Here is a 24,512-nt window from a genome sequence, read left to right as displayed (position 1 = left end):
AAGAGAATTCAGCACTACCAAACCAGCTCTACAACAAATGCTGAAGAAACTTCTCTAAGTGGGAAACACAAGAGAAGAAAAGGACCTAAAAAAAAAAAAACCAAAACAATTAAGAAAATGGTCATAGGAACAAACATATCGATAATTACCTTCAACGTGAATGGATTAAATGCTCCAACCAAAAGACACAGGCTTGCTGAATGGCTACAAAAACAAGACCCATATATATGCTGTCTACAAGAGACCCACTTCAGACTTAGGGACACAACAGACTGAAAGTGAGGGGATGGAAAAAGATATTCCATGCAAATGGAAATCAAAAGAAAGCTGCAGCAGCAATACTCATATCAGATAAAATAGACTTTAAAATAAAGAATGTTACAAGAGACAAGAAAAGACACTACATAATGATCAAGGGATCAATCCAAGAAGAAGATATAACAATTATAAATATATATGCACCCAACATAGGAGCACCTCAATACATAAGGCAATTGCTAACAGCTATAAAAGAGGAAATCGACAGTAACACAATAATAGTCGGGGACTTTAACACCTCACTTACACCAATGGACAGATCATCCAAAATGAAAATAAATAAGGAAACAGAAGCTTTAAATGACACAATAGACCAGATAGATTTAACTGATAATTATAGGACATTCCATCCAAAAACAACAGATTACACATTCTTCTCAAGTGCGCACAGAATATTCTCCAGGAGAGATCATATCTTGGGTCACAAATCAAGCCTCAGTAAATTTAAGAAAATTGAAATCATATCAAGCATCTTTTCTGACCACAACGCTATGAGATTAGAAACGAATTACAGGGAAAAAAATGTAAAAAACACAAACACATGGAGGCTAAACAATACGTTACTAAATAACCAAGATATCACTGAAGAAATCAAAGAGGAAATCAAAAAATACCTAGAGACAAATGACAATGAAAACACGATGCTCCAAAACCTATGGGATGCAGGAAAAGCAGTTCTAAGAGGGAAGTTTATAGCTATACAAGCCTACCTCAAGAAACAAGAAAAATCTCAAATAAACAATCTAACCTTACACTTAAAGGAACTAGAGAAAGAAGAACAAACAAAACCCAAAGTTAGTAGAAGGAAAGAAATCATAAAGATCAGAGCAGAAATAAATGAAATAGAAACAAAGGAAACAATAGCAAAGATCAATAAAACTAAAAGCTGGTTCTTTGAGAAGATAAACAAAATTGATAAACCACTAGCCAGACTCATCAAGGAAAAGAGGGAGAGAAGTCAAATCAATGAAATTAGAAATGAAAAAGGAGAAGTTACAACAGACACCATAGAAATACAAAGCATCCTAAGAGACTACTACAAGCAACTCTATGCCAATAAAATGGACAACCTGGAAGAAATGGACAAATTCTTAGAAAGGTATAACCTTCCAAGACTGAACCAGGAAGAAACAGAAAATATTAACAGACCAATTACAAGTAATGAAATTGAAACTGTGATTAAAAATCTTCCAACAAACAAAAGTCCAGGACCAGATGGCTTCACAGGTGAATTCTATCAAACATTTACAGAAGAACTAACATCCATCCTTCTCAAACTCTTCCAAAAAATTGCAGAGGAAGGAACACTCCCAAACTCATTCTACAAGGCCACCAGCACCCTGATACCAAAAGCAGACAAAGGTACTACAAAAAAAGAAAATTACAGACCAATATCACTGATGAATATAGATGCAAAATTCCTCAACAAAATACTAGCAAACAGAATCCAACAATACATTAAAAGGGTCATACACCATGATCAAGTGGGATTTATCCTAGGGATGCAAGGATTCTTCAATATATGCAAATCAATCAATGTGATACACCATATTAACAAACTGAAGAATAAAAACCATATGATCATGTCAATAGATGCAGAAAAAGCTTTTGACAAAATTCAACACCTATTTATGATAAAAACCCTCCAGAAAGTGGGCATAGAGGGAACCTACCTCAACATAATAAAGGCCATATATGACAAACCCACAGCAAACATCATTCTCAGTGGTGAAAAACTGAAAGCATTTCCTCTAAGATCAGGAACAAGACAAGGATGTCCACTCTCACCACTACTACTAAACATAGTTTTGGAAGTCCTAGCCATGGCAATCAGAGAAGGAAAAGAAATAAAAGGAATACAAATTGGAAAAGAAGAAGTAAAACTGTCACTGTTTGCAGATGACATGATACTATACATAGAGAATCCTAAAGACGCCACCAGAAAACTACTAGTGCTAATCAATGAATATGGTAAAGTTGCAGGATACAAAATTAAGGCACAGAAATCTCTTGCATTCCTATACACTAATGATGAAAAATCTGAAAGAGAAATTAAGGAAACACTCCCATTTACCACTGCAACGAAAAGAATAAAATACCTAGGAATAAACCTACCTTGGGAGACAAAAGACCTGTATGCAGAAAACTATAAGACAGTGATGAAAGACATTAAAGATGAAACGAACAGATGGAGAGATATACTGTGTTCTTGGATTGGAATAATCAATATTGTGAAAATGACTATACTACTCAAAGCAATCTAAAGACTCAGTGCAATCCCTATGAAATTACCAATGGCATGTTTTACGGAACTAGAACAAAAAAATCTTAAAATTTGTATGGAGACACAAAAGACCCCTAATAGCTAAAGCAGTCTTGAGGGGAAAAAAACGGAGCTGGAGGAATCAGACTCTCTGACTTCAGACTATACTACAAAACTACAGTAATTAAGACAGTATGGTACTGGCACAAAAACAGAAACATAGATCAATGGAACAAGATAGAAAGCCCAGAGATAAACCCACGCACCTATGGTCAACTAATCTATGACAAAGGAGGCAAGGATATACAATGGAGAAAAGAAAGTCTCTTCAATAAGTGGTGCTGGGAAAACTGGACAGCTACATGTAAAAGAATGAAATTAGAACACTCCCTAACACCATACAAAAAAATAAACTCAAAATGGGTTAGAGACCTAAATGTAAGACCGGACACTCTAAAACTCTTAGAGGAAAATATAGGAAGAACACTCTTTGACATAAATCACAGCAAGATCTTTTTTCATCCACCTCCTAATGGAAATAGAAACAAAAAAACATAAATGGGACCTAATGAAACTTCAAAGCTTTTGCACAGCAAAGGAAACCATAAACAAGACGAAAAGACATCCCTCAGAATGGGAGAAAATATTTGCAAACGAATCGACGGACAAAGGATTAATCTCCTAAATATATAAACAGCTCATGCATCTCAATACTAAAAAAACAAACAACCCAATTCAATAATGGGTAGAAGACCTAAATAGACATTTTCCAAAGAAGACATACAGATGGCCAAGAGGCACATGAAAAGCTGCTCAACATCATTAATTATTAGAGAAATGCAAATCAAAACTACAATGAGGTATCACCTCACACCGGTTAAAATGGGCATCATCAGAAAATCTACAAACAACAAATGCTGGAGAGGGTGTGGAGAAAAGGGAACCCTCTTGCACTGTTGGTGGGAATGTAAATTGATACAGCTACTCTGGAGAACAGTATGGAGGTTCCTTAAAAAACTAAAAATAGAATTAACATATGATCCAGCAATCCTACCACTGGGCATATACCCAGAGAAAACCGTAATTCAAAAAGAAACATGCACCCCAATGTTCATTGCAGCACTATTTACAGTAGCTAGGTCATGGAAGCAACCTAAATGCCCATCGACAGATGAATGGATAAAGAAGTTGTGGTACATATATACAATGGAATATTACTCAGTCATAAAAAGGAACGAAATTGGGTCATTTGTTGAGACGTGGATGGATCTAGAGACTGTCATACAGAGTGAAGTAAGTCAAAAAGAGAAAAACAAATATCATGCATTAATACATATATGTGGAACCTAGAAGATGGCACAGATGAACTGGTTTTCACGGCAGAAATAGAGACACAGATGTAGAGAACAAATGTATGGACACCAAGGGGGTAAAGCAGAGGGGGCAGGGGGTGGAGATGTGATGAATTGGGAGATTGGGATTGACATGTATACACTGATGTGTATAAAATGGATGACTAATAAGAACCTGCTGTATAAAAAAATAAATTAAATAAAATTCAAAAACTAAAAAGAAAAAAAAAAGTAATGGTGGCTAAAACTACTGTAACCTTGATGCAAATCAAGGCATTGACACCAAACTCACAGGAAAGAAATTGTTTCACTTAGAAAAGTCCTGAAAATAGTTTAAATTGTTAATTTTATTAAAACCCAATCTTTGAATACATGTTACTTAAATATTATTTGTGGCAAAATGGAAAAGATGCATAAAGAACTTCTACTGTACCTAAGTATGAGGGTACGGTACATGTTTTTTCTTGAGAAAAAACAATTGTTTGAGTTGTAAGTCAGTGTTGATGCCTTTTTCCTGGAACACTGTTTTTACTTGACAGATTAACTGCCAAACAAACTATGGTTATTCAGGCTAAGATACTTGGCAGACACTGTCTCAAAAATGAGCAGAGGGCCTATTACTTCCAGGAAAACAAACGGCATTATTTGTTACCAATGACAAAATTTGGGCTTTCAAATGAAAATTAAAATTTTGGAAAACATATTCACTACCATGAACTTGAGATCACTGGTAATATTAATAAATTTGACTTATTAATATGTTATAGTGAAATGTGTGAGTATTTTTAAGATATGTACACTCAGAGAACCATTGTTTTGTAAATTTCCAATGTCTGATGTTATAAAAATCATGTATGGGTACCAGATACATTTAAAGGATACATAGATCAATGGGTTTTAATGTAACAGAGTATAAAAAATTCACTGATAGGATTTCAGGTTCCAAGTGCAATTAACATTTAAGAAATGACTGCTTTTCAAGATTTGGTGTAGCGTCAAAGAACATCCAAAATTATCTGAGAAGACTATTACAACACTCCTCAACTACATAATTTTTTTCAACTACATAACTGTATGAGGCTGGAGTTTCTTCATAGATTTCAACCAAAGCAACATAAAGCAACGTACTGAATGAAGAAGCAGAAATGAGAATCTAGCTGCTTTCTACTAAACCAGACATCAAAAGAGATTTGCAAAAACATAAAACAGTAACACTCTTTTCAATAATTATGTTTCTTGGAAATGGATTTTTAAATAAACATATATGGTAACATGTAATGGTTTTGTTGTAATTTTAAATGGATAAATAAATATTTCGAAATTTCTCAGTTTTGATGTTTGGATTCTGTGACTGTCGATCGACCCAGTCCCGTTAAACAAAAGCTCTTCAGAGTCCTCAATAGTTTGTTAGAGTATAAAATGTTCCTGGGACCAAAGTCTGAGAACCAGTGATAAAGGTGAACATCACTTTCCTGATGATCCTAGAGCTTCCTGTTTGGGGTTTCAGCATAGGGGGCATCATTCATCGCGTGCAGCAGTTCACAGCATAATTAGCATGAGTTCTGAAGTACTACAGCATCATCCCTGCATACAGTAGAGGCACAATAGATTTTTATTCTTCATTTCTTTTTTTTTTTTTTTTTTGCGGTACGCGGGCCTCTCACTGTTGTGGCCTCTCCCATTGCGGAGCACAGACTCTGGACGCGCAGGCTCAGCGTCCGTGGCTCATGGGCCCAGCCGGATCTTCCCGGACCGGGGCACGAACCCGTGTCCCCTGCATCGGCAGGCGGACTCTCAACCACTGAGCCACCAGGGAAGCCCTATTCTTCATTTCTTAAAACTGGAAATGATCGGAGGGAAAACGTGCACAACTCTTTTGCTGTTGTTGCTTAAATTTTACATCTCAAAATTGATGCAGGGAAAGGAAAAGAGTTCTGAAGATGGAAACTGGTGATGGTTGCACAACAATATGAATGTACTTAATGCCACTGAACTGTAAGCCTCAAAATGGTTACGGTAACATGTAAATTTTATGTTACATGTATTTTACCACAATAAAATATTGGGGAAGAAAAGAGCATTAGGCCATCTAACTTTTGTTTTAAAAACAGCACATGCAATTCTTAAGAAGGAAGATAGAATCATTCTAGTATTAGAAGTACCCTTACAGCCCAGTGTTTCAAGTAAAAATAACTGCATTTATGGACGTTCCTCTCCTTTCCCTGCTCCATCCCCACTCCCACTTCCGGATAACTTTAAGGCTAAGGGAATATATATTGTGATATTGCTTCATGTTCTACAGCTACAGGTACCAAGATGCCCAAATCAAGGGGTAACCTTTATAAATTAAAAAATTAAGCATCCATAAAAAAAGAAAATCCTTCCATCTGTGACAACGTTAATGAACCTGGAGGACATTATGCTAAGTGAAATAAGCCAGACAGGAAAAGACAATACTGCATGATCTCACTTATATGTGGAATCTAAAAAAGTCTAACTCATAAAGCCAGATAGTAGAATAGTGGTTACAAGGGGCTTGCGGGGTCAGGAACATGGGGAGAGGCTGGTCATAGGATATAAACTTTCTGTCATAAGCTGAAAAAGTTCTGGGGTTCTGATGCACAGCACAGTGACTATAGTTAGTAATAGTGTATTGTACACTTGGAATTTGCTAGGAGAGTAGATCTGAAGTGTTTTTACCACACACAAAAAAAAAAAAAGAAAGAAAAAAAAGGCAACTATGGGAGGTGATGGATGTGTTTCCCTTGGTTGTGATAATCATGTCACAAAGTATATGTATGTCAAACCATCACGTTGGTCATCCTAAATATACCATACGATTGTTGTCAATTATGCCTCAATAGAGCTGGAGAAAAATTCAGCACCTGTTTTCATATTATTAAGATACTGTCATGTTAAAAGACATTTTTGAATGTATAATTACAAAAATTAAAATGATCATGATAAAAAATTTAAAAATTGAAGCAAGGGGTCTCTTCTCTCTTTAGGAGAGTCAGTCGGGCTGTTCAGAGTTCTACTCCCACAGCTGTTTCCTGCCAGCTGGGCAACTGGGGAGAGTGGACAGATTGCTTTCCATGCCAGGAGAAAAAGGTGAGACATTTATGACCAATTTTGGAGCATTTAACATTTAAATTGTGTACTAGGCATTCAAATGGAGATAAACAGTCACGTCTATAAATCTAGAGGCCTGGGGAGAAAAGGGTATTCAGAAGCCATATGCATGTGGCTGGTGGAACTTATTTCTGCCTCTTCTGATTTTGTTTGTAAGGCATTTGGATGAGGTTGCAAAAGATGTGTATGTTACGGCTTAGATGCAGAAAAGTGGCACTCCGGACATGGGCACACTGATCCCCACTGGCCACTCTGGGTCCTGGCCTATGTATTACCTTCCAATGAGGGTCATCTGGAGGGACCAATGGCTTAGGAACAAAATGCCAAGCTGTCCATGACCTATGAGGAACTGAGATAAACCAAAGCGTGTCACACAGGGTGTTCCTGAGGATTTCACTTTCATGCACTGAAAAGGCTGACATGCCCAATGAACAGATGTGTATCTATCTTGCCCATCTAAGTGGTTTTAATTGGTCCAAGATGATCGCTAAACTCAGTGGCATAAGGGGGATGTTGAGAGCACTTGGCTCTGTCAGGGAGGAGTATTACAATTCTGTCTTTGTTCGGAATCACTGGCTCATGGTGACAATAGAAAGAAGAGTAACTTCTATTCTGTTTTCTTAGTATTTTATCTTTTTTTTTTTTTTTTTTTTTTTTTTTGCAGTACGCGGGCCTCTCACTGCTGTGGCCTCTCCCGTTGCGGAGCACAGGCTCTAGACGCGCAGGCTCAGCGGCCATGGCTCACGGGCCCAGCCGCTCCGCGGCATGTGGGATCTTCCCGGACCGGGGCACGAACCCGTGTCCCCTGCATCGGCAGGCAGACTCTCAACCACTGCACCACCAGGGAAGCCCTGCTTTCTTAGTATTTTAAAATCTCTGCAGACGACACATGCCTTCACTGGATGCACCCAGGGTGGGTGCAGCCCAGACGTGGTACACCACTGCCGAACCTTGTCTATTAGCCTATTGCTGTCAAGCCTGTTTTTTAGCTTCGATTCTGCAGCTTAGATTCTGGCTTGCACCTTATTTGCTGTGTTACTCTGGACATAATTTTTTACCTTCTCTGTGCCTCTGATTCCTAATCTATAAATGGGAGTAGAAACAGTACTTACACCATAGAGTTATTGAGAGCGTTAAATGAGTAATGCATGCAAAGTGCTTTTCATGGCATCTGGCACAAAGTAAGTGTTCAATAAATGTGAGCTGTTTCTATACTTCCTATCTGTGCCCTCCTCTCCAACCCCACTCCCACTGCCTTGAATCAAGCCCTGCTCTTCTCTCACTGATAGTCCTCCTGCCTCCAGACCCCCTCCTCAGTTAAATGCAAAAGTGCCCTGTGGGGCTTCCCTGGTGGTGCGGTGGTTGGGAGTCCGCCAACCGATGCAGGGGACATGGGTTCGTGCCCCGGTCCGGGAAGATCCCACATGCCGCGGAGCGGCTGGGTACGTGAGCCATGGCCGCTGAGCCTGCGCGTCGGAGCCTGTGTTCCGCAATGGGAGAGGCCACAACAGTGAGAGGCCTGTGTACCGCAAAAAAAAAAAAAAAAAAAGTGCCCTGTGAAGTTTTGATGACACCGGCAGAACACCATTTGGAGCTCGTTTATTCAACTTTGAAGGCTAAAATTTATGATTTTGCCTCTCCCATCTCTAGGATATGCCAAAGAATCTTAGACGTCCCAGTTTAAAAATATCTGGCCCCCAATTCTCATTCTGCTTTGACATCCTGGATTCGTTTTCTGAGCCTGCTGTAACAAATGCCAAAAACTGGTTGGCTCAGAACAACAGAAATGTATCCTCTCAGAGTTCTGCAATCAAGGTGTCAGCTCGGCCAGGCTCTCTCTGGAAGCTCTAGGGGAGAAGCCGTTCTTGGCTCCTTCCAGCTTTTGGTGGCTGCCTTGCTCCAATCTCTGCTCCTGTCTGCATCCCCCCTTCCCTTCTCTGTGTCTCCTTTATGTGTCTATGTGAAATCTCCCTCTGCTTTCCTCTTATAAGGACACTGTGATGGCATTTAGGGTCCTCCTGGATAATCCAGAGTAATTTCTCCAAATTAATGATGTCTGCAAAGATCCTTTTTCCAAATAAGATAACATTTACAACTTTCAAGAATTAGGACTTAATTTCTTTGCATGGCCTTTAGTCAACCTATTATACATTTAAACAGCAGCCTAAAGCTACGTTTTTCTCTTGTGCTGCAGTTTAGATAGCAGAGAGCACAGGTGAATGACTTACAGTTTAAATCAACGTTTATTACTTTCTTAGGGACTCAAAAAGACATGTGTCTTTAAAGTAATCCTTAAAATAATTAAATTCTGTTAATTTTTTAACTGAAAGGCCATCTGAGTTTCTTTCTATTAATATTTTTCTTCCTCTCAAAATCACGCAATCAATGACGTGCATTTCTGGAAAGAAACATTTTCTACTAGCTAGAAAAGAAAATTATGTCTTAATGATACCAACCACGGGTAATGGCATGGAGAGGTCCCTAGGGACGTATCCTTACCAACCTTTCTGCAATACAATGTCTTCCTTATTTGATAACAACCTAGAAAATAAGGAGCGGGTGGGAATGAACCTCATGTCTGCACCATCATTCCAAGTACAGAAACCACAGGAAGGATGATAATGACAATATATAGTCGCCATTATTAAATAATTTCTGTATACCAAGGACTGTGCTAATGCTTTAAATAAATCATCTTCTTATTTGACTTCCACAGCCAACAGTAGGTGACAGACACCACTCAATCCCTTTGCTTAGTTTGCCCAGTAAGAATGTGGCGGAGCCTCGATTTAAAACTCGGTCTGTCTGATTCCAAAATGCCCGTGAACCTGAGCTATATGCCTCTCCTGCCTCTCCCGGAGCTATATGGAGAGTAGTAAGTGATATTAGAGGTCACCTAATCCAATTCCCACTCAGTCATAATCCTTCCAGAGTAGCCCAACAGCTGGCTACGAGGATGATGACGACGTTGATAACTATTATTACTAAGCGCATACCAGAACCACGCAGAATGCTGATGTCTTTACCTGTGTTATCACTAATCTTCAGAACACTCTCATCTCTCTCATCTTACAGATGAGAAAACCAAGGGTCAGAGACGTTAAGTAATTTACCCAGTGACACATATACCGTAAGTGGCAGAACTGAAATTCTAACCCAGCTTAAAATGGGATCATTAATAGTACTTAACCCCCTAGACTTGTGAGGATTAACTGACATAAAGAATGTAAAGGGTTTGGGCCATAATAAGCACTCAATAACTGGTAGCTACCATCACCATCATCACCATGATGGTAACTTCAGGTCTTATAACTGATGAATGTTTTCAAGGTTGAGAAAGAGAATTGGCTATACATTTGTATGATGAGCTCTCTTTTATTTACTGCATTGTAGGGCAAGAGAGTGGGTAGAAAATGAAAATATCCTCCTATTCCCACACTGATCGCTAATTATAATCTCTTCTCACCTAGTTTACAAATCTTTTATTGCTGTTATTAACTAAAAGTCAGGGAAGGTAAATGGGCAGGTTGGATCCTCACTTCTTTTTGCTACCTCTGCCTCTTTGCTAAGAGGCAGTTAAGTAGGCAGAAGTGGGCAGGAGGAAAGGGAGGGGAAGCTTCACACTCAGCCCTGGAAGCATCTGGAAAAGGCTGCACTGATAATGATGTGGAAACCACTTCCATTTATTGAGCACCAGTGATATGCCAGGCCCAGGGCTAGGTGTGTCCTCAGACCTTCTCTCACTTAGTTCTCACAAAACCCTTTTGAGGTAAGGTCCCATCATACCCATTTTACATACTAGACAGTGGTCGCTCAGAAAAGATAAGTGACTTGCTCATGGGCAGTTGGTCAGCGAATCCAGGATTTGGCCCTAAATTGGTCTAATCTCATGCTTGTGCTCTTTCAACTATAGGACACAGGTGAAGGAATCATAAGTAATTGTGATTAGTGAGGTCAACGAAGCCACCTCATTTTATAGATTTGGAAAGTGAGGCAGAAAGTGCCAGGCTCTGATAACTTTACCCAGCAAGTAATAAATAGATTCAGGTCAGGAACTCAATTCGCTTACTTCTCAAATCATTGCCTTCCTATTTACTTATTAACAGTTTTGAAGCTAGGGCCTATGGGCTAAGAGACGGCAGAAAATATGGTGCTGACTGACACTCCGTGTGAAGCTCTTCATACAGCATGTTTTATATTGTTATATTTTTTATCTCCTCAACCATCTCTAAGCTTCTTAAAGACAGGGATGGAACTTCAATTTCTTGGAATATCTTACTGTTCAGCTTCTTCCTGATACTCTAGTATCTAACACTGTACACCCTAGAGAAGACAGTGTCATAAAAACATTGAGCCCAAGACTGGTATGCATTTTTTATTCTTTCGCTCCTTCTTTCAGTAAGTATTTATTCATCTGCAGTCAGAGCTGGACACAGGGTCTCAGATGATGTCTTCAGAGCTCTTTTTGTCTCTCTAATTGTTGGATGGGCTCTTTCTATAATAGGCAAGATGACCACTTGATACCCACAATTCCCAGCAACTTCAGCTAAAAAGAAACTATCTTTTCCAATAGTTCTGAAAGAAACTTCCCAGAGATGACTATGATTGCCCTAAGGTTGAGTCATGAACCAATCATTGCAACTTGGCAGATGACTGGTACTCTGGTTGCCCTGCCTCGTTCACATCCACACGTCCTGTGACTGAGGGGGTGACGTCACCCCCACCTGAACCATACGAGACATGCCACAAGGAAAGAGGAAATGCCATGACCAGAAGAAATTCTTCAAAGGAAAAGTGATAAACATCTTTGTAAAGGTGACTACCATGTAACTGACCATAGATCAAGTGCCAAGTATATGAAGCCAAATAAGACGTGGCCTCCCTTTGCTGACCCTAACCTTATGTGCAAATTGTTCCCAAACTAGTGAGAAACGTAAACAAAGAAGTGGACAATCAATCACAACCTTATACGACAAGTGCTAGGAGAGAGGGTACATAGGGAACTGAGAATATATTACTTAGTTAGGGAAGTCTGTTCCCGTGGAGGTAAACCGTGAGTCTTGAAAGATGAATAGGTACTAACTGGCTTCAGAAGGGGGAGACAGAGGTTGTTTCTAGCAAGTAGGAAGACCCTAGAAATAACTAGTCCAAACCTCTCATTTGATGTTTGGAGGTCCTACTCAATATTCCAGCTGGTGACAGTGCCACCTCTGGTTGAACACCGCCATTTATGATCACTCATCCCCGCAAAAGACAGCTTTGCAGGCAGCTCTCAATCATTAGACAGTCATTCCTTATGTTAAGCTGAGACCTGCCTGCACCAATCTCAGTTGATTGATAGACAATGAATGTGTCTGCTTCCAAATCTGATTTAGTACAGATACCGGAGCCTCCTGCAGCCTAACAAGTTCGGGGGAACCATCTGCAGTGGGACTGTCTGGGACCAAGCCAGCTGTCACAGTCCCACAGCTTGTGTGAAGCAAGCACAGTGTGGACAGGATTTCCAGTGTAAGGAGACAGGTGAGTAGCATCTCAGAAGGATAACAGCTGTGCCTGTCAAACTTAATATGCAAAACAGTTCTCCAGGAGCTTGTTAGAATGCAGGCTCTTGAGCCCTTCCCCTAGAAGTTGTCGTTCTGGGGTTTGGGATGGGACCCAGGAAGCTGAATTTTAAGCCAAGTCAGCAGCCCAAGTAAATTTGAGGCAACTTTGCTGGAACACCCGTTGAGTTGGAAAAGGTACAATTCACTCATCCATCCATTCATTGAGTAAATGCTGATTGGGTACATATGATGGCCAGACAATGTGCTACCTGCTGGTGATGCAGAGGTGAAAAGTCCTTGTGCCTGATCTCAGAGTACTCCTAGTCTCTTTGGGAGACAGACCTATAAGGAATCAATGACAGTGTCCTGTGATAGCCAGTGTAATGGGTGTATGTACAGGGTCCAATGTACGGACTCTGGCAGGGGGTGCCTAAATCTGCTTTGGGCAGTCAGGGCAGGATTCAAAATGGTACTTGAGCTGAGACTTAGAAAATGAAAAAGAGTTTGCTAGGAGACAGAATGTGCAAAAACGCAGAGATTTAGGGACTCACAACGAGCCCAGAATAAGTGCTTTGGGAAGAGAGGCAGGGGATGGGCCAGGTAGGTTACCGGGGGCCAGACAGTGACATTTGGAAGCAGAGGAATGGGGAGATCCTGAAGGATGCAGAGCAAGGGATGACATGGCCAGACTGGAATTTTAGAAAGATCCCTGGGGCTGCAATGTGGAGACTGAATTAGAAAGAGCAGGCCTGGGGCAGGGTCTGAGCTGGGGGGCTACAGGTGAGAGACATGGGGGCTGGAGGGAGGGCAGAGGCAGTGAGGATGGAAGGAGGATGGAACAGGACTGGGAGGAGCGAAGGGCTATTTCAGGGGTGGAACGGACATGGTGACTATGGATGCAGGTCATGAGGGAGGGGGAGGAGTCCCGGACACTCTAGAAGCATCCACGGCCTCTCCTCAGGTCGCTGCCTGAAACGCCACCTGGTGTGTAATGGAGAAAATGACTGCCTGGATGGCTCTGATGAGGACAACTGTGAAGACATCAGGGTCTTGGAAGATGACTGCAGCCAGTATGACCCGATTCCAGGATCAGAGAGGGTGGCCTCGGGGTGAGTCGCTGCCGGCTGGCTGTCGGGAGCAGGGCACGATTTCTCTCCAATCATGAGTATTAGTTTCAGGGAAAGAAGAGGGTCTTTGGGGGGAATCTCTCTGGAGTGTATCCTGTGAGGCCGTCCTCACCATCCCTCTAAGTGGCTTGGTCCATCTGGGCTGCTCTAACAAAATACCACACACTGGGTGGCTTATCTACAACAGAAATGTATTTCTCACAGTTCTGAGGCTGGTAGTCTGAGATCAGGGTGTTAGCCTGGTCAGGTGAGGGTGTTCTTTCAGGCCGCAGACTTCTCGTTGTGCCCTCACACGGTGGAAGGGGCTAGGGAGCTCTATGGGGTCTCCTTGATAAGAGCACTGATGTCATTCACGAGGGCTCCACTCTCATGACCTAAGCGCCTCCCAAAGGTCTCCCTCCACATACCACCACATGAGGGGTTAGAGTTTCAACATATGAATTTTACAGGACATAGCTCATGTTTTCCCCTTTATGTCTCTGCCCAAGGGTCCTCCTTTCACCCTTTCCCACTCTACTGCTCATTCCTCTTGCCCCAGTTCCATTTCCAAGGCCCTTTTAAGAGGCTACACCTTCCATGAAGGCTTCCAATATCCCCAAAAGACAGCACTTCTCTGGCCCAAGTGCACTTTCCAGTAGCCCTGTTCTTACTCTGCTTTGCACAGTGGTTGCTGATATAACCAAGGCTTTAGGGTGAGATGGGGTGGGGCTTGAATCTCCACTTTGCCATTGCTGGCTTATAACTCTCAGGCCAGTTTCTTTATCTGTTGAGATTCAATCAGCCTCAATTCTAACTTTACTTCACTGTGCACCTTATGTTCATGTTTAGTCCCTTGCACACATAATACTCTTTTCTTCTCACTTCATAAAGTTAGTTCCTTCTTTCTGAAATGTCCTTCCCTGTATTCCTAACTGGTTAACTTTTTGCCTAGTGTTGTGCCCTGAACTGTATCCCCCTAAAACTTGTATGTTGAAGCCCTAACCCCCAATATGGTCGTATTTAGAGATAGGGCCTTTACAGAGGTAATTAAGGTCAAATGAGCTCATAAGGGTGGGGTCCTAATCCAATAGGACTGGTGTCCTTGTAAGAAGAAGAAGAGACACCAGAGAGCTCTCTCTCACCTCTCACCATGTGCACAGAGAAGGGGCCATGTGACACTATGGCGAGAAGGTGGCCATCTGCAACCCGGGAAGAGAGGCCTCACCAAAACCAACCCTGATGGCACCTTTCTCTTAGACTTCTAGCCTCCAGGACTGAGAGAACATAAATGTCTATTCTTCGAGTCATCCAGACTTGGGTATTGTATTGGGTATGGTACTTTGCTATGACAGCCCAGCTAAGACACCTAGGCATCACTTCCTCTAGCTGGTCTTTTTTGACACCCCCTCCCCTCCTCTCAACACTGTCTAGGCTGGCTTAGTCCCCTCCTACTGTTCCCAGCGTCCCTGTGTGTCCTACTCTCCCAGGATTTATCCAACAGGGCAGAGACATCTGTTCCCCAAGCTAAGGGGTCCTCATCATTTTCTGCTTCTCCAGCATCCAGCACAGGGCCACACTCATAGTGACACATGGTATTGTTAGTTCCCTGACACTTTGCTTTGGGCCTTGTCCCCTGACTTGAGTATAAACTCTTTGAGGGCCGAGGTTGCTCTGATTCATCTTTTTCATCTCCTCAGCCCTTATGTCAGAGCTTTCCCCATAACAGCCTCTCACTGAGTATTGATTGCAGTGAAACAAATCAATATGACCAACTGGACCTTTACAGATGAGGAAACAGAGAGAGACAGTACTCATCACCCAGTGTCCCAGCCACATGGCAGCCCACTCTGGGTCAGGTGTGGGTGCTGTAAAATGCAGCTCTCATTCATTGAGGTTTAATTACGTTCAGATCACAGCCCACAAGGCCTAAAGTATTTACTATCTGGCCCTTTGTAAAAAATAAAATAAGATTTTAAATTAAAAAAAATAAAATAAGATTTCCTACAAGGTAGGACAGAATCCTGTAAATGCATGTAGACACACACGTATGAAAAGATGATCAAATTCCTGTTTCTTTTAGACCAATAATATTAGTTTTCTTGGACTGCCATAACAAAGTGCCACAAACTAAGTGGCTTAATCAATAGAAATTTATTTTCTCAGGAGGCTAGAAGTCTCAGAATCAGGTCTCAGCAGGATTGCTTTTTCTGAGGCCTCTCTCCTTGGCTTGTGAATGGCCGTCTTCTCCCTTTGTCGTCACATGGTCTTCCTGCTGTACATGGCTGTGTCCTAACTTCCTCTTCTTAGAAGGATACAAGTCCTACTGGATTAGGGCCCTCCCTAATAACTTCATTTTAACTTAATTACCTCTTTAAGCATCCTATCACCAAAACACAGTCAAATTCTGAGGTTTTGGGAGTTAGGACTTCAACATACAATATTGGGAGAACATATTTCAGCCTCTAACACCAATAAAAGGGGATTCTTGTTGATTTTGAAAGTGACTGTGGGATAAACAGACTACAAGCATGAAATATTGAGGTTTTGACTTGAAAAACAATTCCCTCATAATTGACAAAAATATCACAGACCATGACCCTGCTCTCATATGATTCAATCAGGAGATTTCAAAGGTACTTGCTGATCCGTGTGCTTTGCCACACCTAACACTGAAACCAGTAGAATGGGCCCAGCTCCACTCCCAGCAGCTGACATTATGGTGGTTTCTTCATTCATCTCAAGATCTCAGAGGCCTTTCCTGATATCTTATTTTTTCTAATTTAGGCATTTCCCAGTTTTTAATTTTTATTTATTGTTACAGAAGTAATGCCTATTTGAGGTAAAAACTGAAATTCTTCCTTCACTATCCCTCACCTGCTCCCACCCACTCACCCTCTCTCTCTTCCCTCCCTAGAGCTGACCCCTGTTACATGATTTCGCAATCATGTAAAAATGCACTGACAACATACACTGTATGGAAGGTATGCCTATCAGGTGTATTGTGCATTACAGACATAAGTGTATTTTACATAAATGTGATCAGACTACATATTGTCCATAACTTGCTTTTTTCACTTAATAATATATTTTGAAGATTTTCCTCCCATATCTTCTATTGTCTTTTTCTAGGCAGCATAGTGTTCCTTAACAGGGGTCAGCAGACTATGGCCTGAACACTAAATTCAGCCTGCTGTCTATTTTTAAATAAAGTTTTATTGAAACACAGGCTTCTGCCCTACAGTGGAAGAGTTCAGTAGTTGCAACAGAAACCTACGTAGCCTACAAGGCCTAAAGTATTTACTCTCTGGCCCTTTGTAAAAAATAAAATAAGATTTCCCAATTCTCCTATAGTATAACTATATAATTTATTTAGCTACCTCCTATTGAAAGATAGATTGTTTTCCATTTTTCTCTTATAGACAGTGCTGCAATGAACATTCTTACATACATAATTTTATACCCATGTGTGAATATTTCTAAATTCCGAAAAGTAGAATGTCTTTCTGTATTTTCACTGGGGCTTCTGCAATCACATTTTTAAAATATACATAGGATTTACTTACGGTTAGAGGTTACATTACAATCTTAGGGCTTATTGTTCTTTAGAGTTTTTCTTTGGCCCATTAGAGGGCCTGTATTCATCAGCTACAGGCAGAAACATGTTCCACAGGGGGAAAGATAGAAACTGCAGGGTAAAGACTAAGAACCCAGATTGTAGTGCCCAAAAAAATCTAGGAAAAAAATCCAGCTATGACTATAGGCAAGGTACTTAATTTTTCTGAGCTTCAATTTTTGCATTTGCAAAATTGTCATGAGGTTGAAAGTTAATGTATGCTAAATGTCTGGTATAGTGTGTATTCAATTCATCATAGCTATTATTACATCACTTCCACTAATGTGAAGAAAGAGATGCGGAAAGGAAGAGAAGAAGGAAGTGAACTTACATTGAATTTCTACTATATGCCAGGTGCTCTACAATTATCCATTTATTCCTTTGAAGTAGGTTTTATTCACAGTTTTTCCCCTGCTCATCTGCCTTTGTGCCCTTTCACAGAGGACATAAATGAACATGACAAATGCCACGCCAGAGGCGATCACTGAATGCCATGGGAACACAGAGGAAGGACAATCGTCTGTCCAGGATAATCAAAGAAGGCAATACAGAGGACGCAACATTTGAGTTGGGTCTTAAAGGCTGAGTAGGAGTTTGAGAGGCAAAGACAAGCAATCATTTTATTATCCACAACATATGAGGCTTAGATTGTTAGGTCTTATAACTCTTAGCCAACTTTCAATGATTTGTTCGGTTAACTTTCTCTTTGTATGAGATTAAAGCAGATTTTCACCTGTTTCACATGATTTTTACCTAAATATGGTTAAGCCATCCATGACCTAAAACAGAGAACTTGGGCAGATAGATCTGAAATAGCCCAGAGAGGAAAGTATGGGAAATATTTCTGGAAAGGTATTGGGCTAGGGGAAAAGAAGTATTACTATCAACTGTACTTCTGTTTTATTCTGATACTCTCATTTAGACTTCACAAAACCCAGGAGAGGTAGTTTTACTATGTCTGTGTTTCAAATGAGGAAAATGAGCTTCAGGAAGTTTCTAGAATGTGTCCAAAGTCACACAGCTAGTAAATGACAGAGCTGGAAATTAAGCAGGCGTCTCCCTGACCTCCACACTGTGCCTCCTCCACGCCAAGGCCTTTCTGAGGATTAGATCCTCAGCTTACCACTATGAACTACACCCAATATTTCAAACCTATTTTTTAGCAGCAAAACCTTTTCTGAAATCATACTAACAAAAACAACAGCGACATTTATTTAACACTTCATATATGCTAAGTACTGTTACTTGTTTTAACTCATTGTTTAACTCTGTGAGGGCAGTAGTATTAGCTGCTTTTTACAAATGATTAAACTGAGGCACAGAGAGGTTAAATGATCTGCCCAAGGTCACACAGCTAGATGTGGCAGAGATAGGAAACGGGTCCAGACTGTCTGGTTCCTGTGCTTGGACTCTTGATAATCATGCATATTCTTCTTCAATTTACTCAACAAATATTTAGAGGTGCCTCCCATGTGGGAGCACTGTTATAGATGCTGAACGGAGTTGTCTGGCTGATCTGGTCTAAGGGAACCTGGGGGCCCAGGCCCAGTCCACTCAGTCTCCCATTGTTGCCCAAAGTGGCCCTTAAGGTACTTCAAGGAAATCTGGGGTTCCACAGAACACAGTTTGAGAAATGCTGCTCAGCCCACCAGCTACTCATGGTCCAGAGGATATTTTGTGCTATCTCTGCTCTTCCAATGCTCTCTCCCAGAAGCTGCTTGCCTTTTCAATTTAGGTATAATGTCCTGACCCAGAAAGAAACTCAGAGCGTATACGATGTCAGGTATTATGGGGGCCAGTGTGAGACCGTATACAACGGGGAATGGAGAGAGCTTCGGTACGACCCCACCTGTGAGCGTCTCTACTATGGAGATGATGAGAAGTACTTCCGGAAACCCTACAATTTCCTGAAGTACCACTTTGAGGTAAGTCTGAACAGGGGTGCTCACAGGCCACTGGGTGGGTGCAGGGAGGGGAAGCTGTTGGTGGAGATAGCTGCCTTGCTTTGGAAGACCTTATTTCCTGTGGGGTTTGCTGGTGGCTGAAGGTCCCACTGCACTTGCCCTCACGCATGCTTAGTGCTGAAGAGGCAACGGCAGGGCCAGTGAGCCGCATACTGTAAATGGGACCAGCCCCTGCTAGATCTCGGCTCCAGTCCTAAGTCAATAAAATAGATTCGGGGCCTGATTTTCTAGGCTGCTTGTCAGAAGACCTATTTCCAGGTTTTGACTCTATTAGAATAGATGTATATCAGACCTTGAGCAGCTCACTGCCCCTCCACGGGCCCAGGTTATTAAGATGTAAAGTGGGGGCAGGAGAGGAGGTGGCTGGGGGTTCTGAGAACTGTGCTCCTGCTTCATCGGGAGCTGGTCCTCACTGGTGACCTTCATCTCTTGACTTTCTGTCCATGATTTTGTTGGAAGAAAGGGTTCCGCTATTGCAAAGTGCTTGCAAACTGTTGATGATCCCTAAGAGTCTCTCTCTTTAAAATTCTGCAGTCTCCTGGTCACCCTGTAGCTCACAACAAGCTCCAGAGCCTGGCCATTCCTTTCTTCACCCCTCACCCTCTGGGTAAGCCGTCTACACAGCAAACCTCACTGGAGGCTTACCATGTGTCAGCTCTTCTATTTTCACACAAATTCTCCCACCGAACCCTCATCACAAGACGATGCATCAGATATTATTATTGGCCCATTTTAGATATTAAAAACCCCAGAGACTTAGAGGGATAAAGCGCCAGGCTCAGTAGGTAAGCCCAGACAAGATTTAAATCCAGATCTATCTGAACTAAGCCTGGCTATACATCTTTTAGAAGGGAGGCTAGATTATGCAAATTCTATCTATGAGTCATCCACATTCTATCTATAGAGAGAGATGATAGGATGCCAGTACTCTGAACAGTTATCTAGTCACATCCTCCCTCCCCCAAGTTTCTCAAGAGAAAAATATTGACAGAGGATAAGGCCAGGCTTATTGAGTCTGTTTTTAAGAAACTGGCTCTCACTATTCACAAGAGCCAAGACATGGAAGCAACCTAAAGGTCCATCATAAAGAAGATGTGTTGAATATATACAAAGGAATGTTGCTCAGCCATAAAAAAGAATGAAATGTTGTCATTTGTAGCAACATGGATGGACCTGGAGATTATCGCACAAGTGAAGTAAGCCAGACAGAGAAAGACAAATACTATATGATATCACTTATATGTGGAACCTAAAAAAATAATACCAATCAACTTATTTACAAAACAGAAACAGACTCATAGACATAGAAAACAAACTTAGGGCTACCAAAGGGGAAAGGGGGTGGGAGGGATAAATCAGGAGTATGGGATTAACAGATACACACTACTATATATAAAATAAACAAGAATTTACTGTATAGCACAGGCAACTATATTCAATACTTTGTAATAACCTATAATAGAAAAGAATCTGAAGCTGTATACCTGAAACTAACACAATATTGTAAGTCAACTACAGTTTAAAAAAAAGAAATTGGCTCTCCCCACCCCACTTCCACCTCTGCCATCAGGCTCCGTCTACGAGCTGGAAGGCATAGACGGTGTCATTTTTCTAAACTGGAGGACAGTCTAGGGCCTACGTGTCAGGCAAGAGAGACTAGGTTATGCTGTGGCAAAAAGGATTCTGAAATCTCAGTGCTTTAAAGCATCAATGCCCTACTTATTCTACTCATCCTTCCTAAGGTGGAAAAGAAACTCTCATCATCACAGACTCTCAGGACCCAAACTGATGGAGCCTCCAACTCAACACATGCTCTCGTGATTACAGAGCAAACCCCTCATAGGCTCCTATCCCTCATTTCCTTGGCTCACGAGACCACGCCTCAGGTCAAGCTAGCAGAGAAATGCAATCCTGGAATGAAATAATCAAACACTTGTGGGTGGTCCCTAAGCATACCTCTGCTTAGAACTATCTCCACCTGCATGCCTTTGCCCCTTTCCTCCCAGGTCCACGCCTAGACATGGCTTTCTGTATCTCTCCACTGCAGAGCCAAGCAACCATCTGTTCAAGAAGGATAAGCCCGCTGGAAAGAAATGCATGCTCAGAACAATATAGCATTTTATCAGAATCGTGTGTGTGTGTGTGTGTGTGTGTGTGTGTGTGTGTGTGTGTGTGTGTTTAAATAAATATTTTAGCAGTACCACTAAATACTAAGCACTGCTGAATTTTCTGTATTTTCGTATCAATTTGGAATAGCCTTTTAAAAGAGTTATTTATAATAATCTGAAACTTCGGATATTTTACAAAGCAAAGATTTAAATATTAAGTATGAACTGGAATATAACGCTAGTGCACAAGGCTAACATCTATGTGATGCTTTTCAGGCCCTGGCAGATACTACAGTCTCCTCAGAGTCCTACGATGATGCAAATCACCTTTATTCTAAAGTGAAAAATGACAAGTTTGTGTCGGCTGGAGTGACCATTGGTGTGGGCCCTGTACGCAGCCCATTTACTGTGACTGCAGGTGTATCTGGGTCACGAGGCAGTTCGGTCTTGAATATGTTAAGCAAGTATAATCAGAAGGTATTAAAACATAATGCCCGTGTCACACAGTATTCCATAATCTATGCTGAACACGTATTACCTTAACTGCATTGAAAAGTACACTAGTAATTGAACCTTCATTTGCTTGTGTAATTGGACATGTCTGATCAGTAGTAATCATGTTTGTTTTTCTTCTTACGCTTTCCCACGCAGAATCATCACAAAGGGAATAAAATTGCACCATAAGACTAGTACTCTTATCACTTTTCCCATCCTTTTTCATGGTTACCTGGAGCACAGAGGGAAATACTTAGAAGGGTAATGTCTTAAAGAGAAACAGCCAAGCCCTCTAAACCAGACTTGGAAGAATTCTAAAGCAAGCCCGGCTTTTCCAAGTAGATGGGAGGGCTGGCCTGCTTAATGAATCTTTCATTTCTTCATCAAACATTTACCATTAACTGCCTATTATCCGGAGAGGTCAGACAGTGCACCCTTGAGGAAGTTAGGAAGTCTGTCTAAACTGAGATCTAAAGACTAGTTCCAGTTGTCCAGATGAAAGGGGGCAGAAGTTAACAGAAGGCTGCTCTAGGTCTGGGAAACAGCACGTGCAAAGGCCTGGAGACGAGAGACTGCCTCACACAAATGTGGGATTGAAAGGACTTCCGCTGGCTGAAGCGCAGGTGGGAAGGGAAAGGAGGGAGTGATGAGGATGGAGAGGTAATCAGGAGCTGGAGAAATATTCACTGAATTGATCAGAAATTTACCAAAAGCCTCAAGACACTGATACCAGAACTGGGGATTTAGTTAGGGCTCAAAACATTATTTTGGATGATGAAAATACAGTTATAAAAATTAACTTCCTCAACAAATATAAATGACAGGGCTTCCCTGGTGGCGCAGTGGTTGGGAGTCCGCCTGCCAATGCAGGGGTCACGGGTTCGAGCCCCGGTCCGGGAAGATCCCACATGCCGCAGGGCAACTAAGCCTGGGCGCCACAACTATTGAGCCTGTGCTCTAGAGCGTGTGAGCCACAACAACTGAGCCTGTGTGCCACAACTACTGAAGCCCGCATGCCTAGAGCCCGTGCTCCACAACAAGAGAACCCACCTCAATGAGAAGCCCCGCACCTCAAAGAAGAGTAATCCCTGCTCACTGTAACTAGAGAAAGCCCATGCACAGCAACAAAGACCCAATGCAACCAAAAATAAATAATAAATTAAAAAAATTTATATATATAAATTACATTCTGGAGCTTTGCCATGAATAAGCTACTGAAGGGAAAGTACTGTTCTGAGATCTGACTGTCACAGATTCATGTGGACTTTTCTAAAAGCAGGTGGCTTCTTCCAACTTTCACTATCACTTCGGATCAAGGTTTACATTCCCTGCAAGTAAGGCTCGTACATGACCCCCTTCCTCTTAAACCAATCCAACCTCACCCTGTCCAGTGGATCCTGCTTTTCTTGATTACCGAACAGTACAAGACTACCACTAGAATGTAATCTCCATGAGGGCAGGGGCCTATCTCATTCAAGATCATGTCCTGTGCACCTAGCATAATGCATGTGACCGTAGGCACTGAAAGGTATTTGTTTAATAAATTAAATGATATTGGCATTTCCTCATGTCATCAAAATATTCCTAAGCCTAATTTTTAATGGATACCTAACACTTGTGTAGCAGGTTGCATAATGCAGTGCTTTAATTAGAGCAGGGAGAAATGTGGAGGTGAGAATGGACTGGGGGCCGGACAGAGGAGAGGAGCACAGTGAAACACATTGTAGTCACCAACCCAGCGAAAGTTGATGAGAACTTGACCTGGACAGGGGCAGTGGGAACAGAGATGCAGACGCGGGAGAAGAAGCCAGGCTGGTGTCTAATATGTGTTTGCAAAATGTAATAATACTCTGTTATATGTATTTATGTTCATACAGTTACATGTGAATATATTTATATTTCCCACAGGTACTAAATACTGCCCTTTTGCATGATCTCATGTAGTAAAATGTATACTCTCTTTGTTCTCTTCCTTCATTCAATGGCGGTTGTTGTTACTGGCAGAAATATACCTTCATGAGAATTTTCACAAAGGTGCAGACTGCTCATTTCAAGATGAGGAGGGAGAATATCATGTTGGATGAAGTTATGCTGCAGTCATTACTGGAACTTCCAGAGCAGTACCATTACGGCATGTACGCCAAGTTCATCGATGACTACGGCACCCATTACATAACGTCTGGAACGATGGGTGGCATTTATGAATATATCCTGGTGCTTAACAAAGAAAGAATGGAAACAGTTGGTAAGTAGAGCGGATGCTTGATGCACGCAGTGTTCGATGCGTACGCCAGACATGGTTTGAAATTTTCTAGGCACTGACTGTCAGCCACGCATGAACTCATTTAGCCTCCATGACAACTCTATAAGGTAGCATTAGTATTATTATTTACAGGGACTTGAGGTTCAAAAGGGTGAAATGACTTGCTAGTAAGCACTACAAACAGAATTTGAACTCAGACTTGTCTGGTTCTCCAGAACCACGTGTTTTCTATTGCACCATAGTTACCTCTTCAATAATAAAGGATCTCTGGGGTTTTGCTATTTAAAATGTTAAAACATTTTAAATATAGATTCTTGGTTAATGGAACTGCCATCCAATCAGTCAGTGATGACAG

At 41.5% G+C, this 24,512-nt stretch overlaps 1 protein-coding gene across 1 annotated transcript in view; it reads left to right on the top strand.

Annotated features, from left to right (window-relative positions):
* C8A (complement C8 alpha chain) overlaps positions 1 to 24,512 on the top strand; it is a 65,476-nt gene that overhangs the window by 11,120 nt on the left and 29,844 nt on the right. Inside the window, exons 2-7 of the mRNA XM_082654031.1 lie at positions 6,942 to 7,044; positions 12,441 to 12,585; positions 13,570 to 13,717; positions 19,063 to 19,252; positions 21,676 to 21,876; positions 23,899 to 24,139. Of these exons, the coding sequence (XP_082510157.1) occupies positions 6,942 to 7,044; positions 12,441 to 12,585; positions 13,570 to 13,717; positions 19,063 to 19,252; positions 21,676 to 21,876; positions 23,899 to 24,139 (1,028 nt within the window). The remainder of the gene's footprint in view (positions 1 to 6,941; positions 7,045 to 12,440; positions 12,586 to 13,569; positions 13,718 to 19,062; positions 19,253 to 21,675; positions 21,877 to 23,898; positions 24,140 to 24,512) is intronic.

The sequence above is a fragment of the Grampus griseus genome (genome assembly GCF_964374135.1).
Source record: "Grampus griseus genome assembly, chromosome: 1".
NCBI lineage: Eukaryota > Metazoa > Chordata > Mammalia > Artiodactyla > Delphinidae > Grampus > Grampus griseus.
Note: the sequence above shows the minus strand (reverse complement) of the source record. Positions and strands in the feature narration are given on the sequence as shown.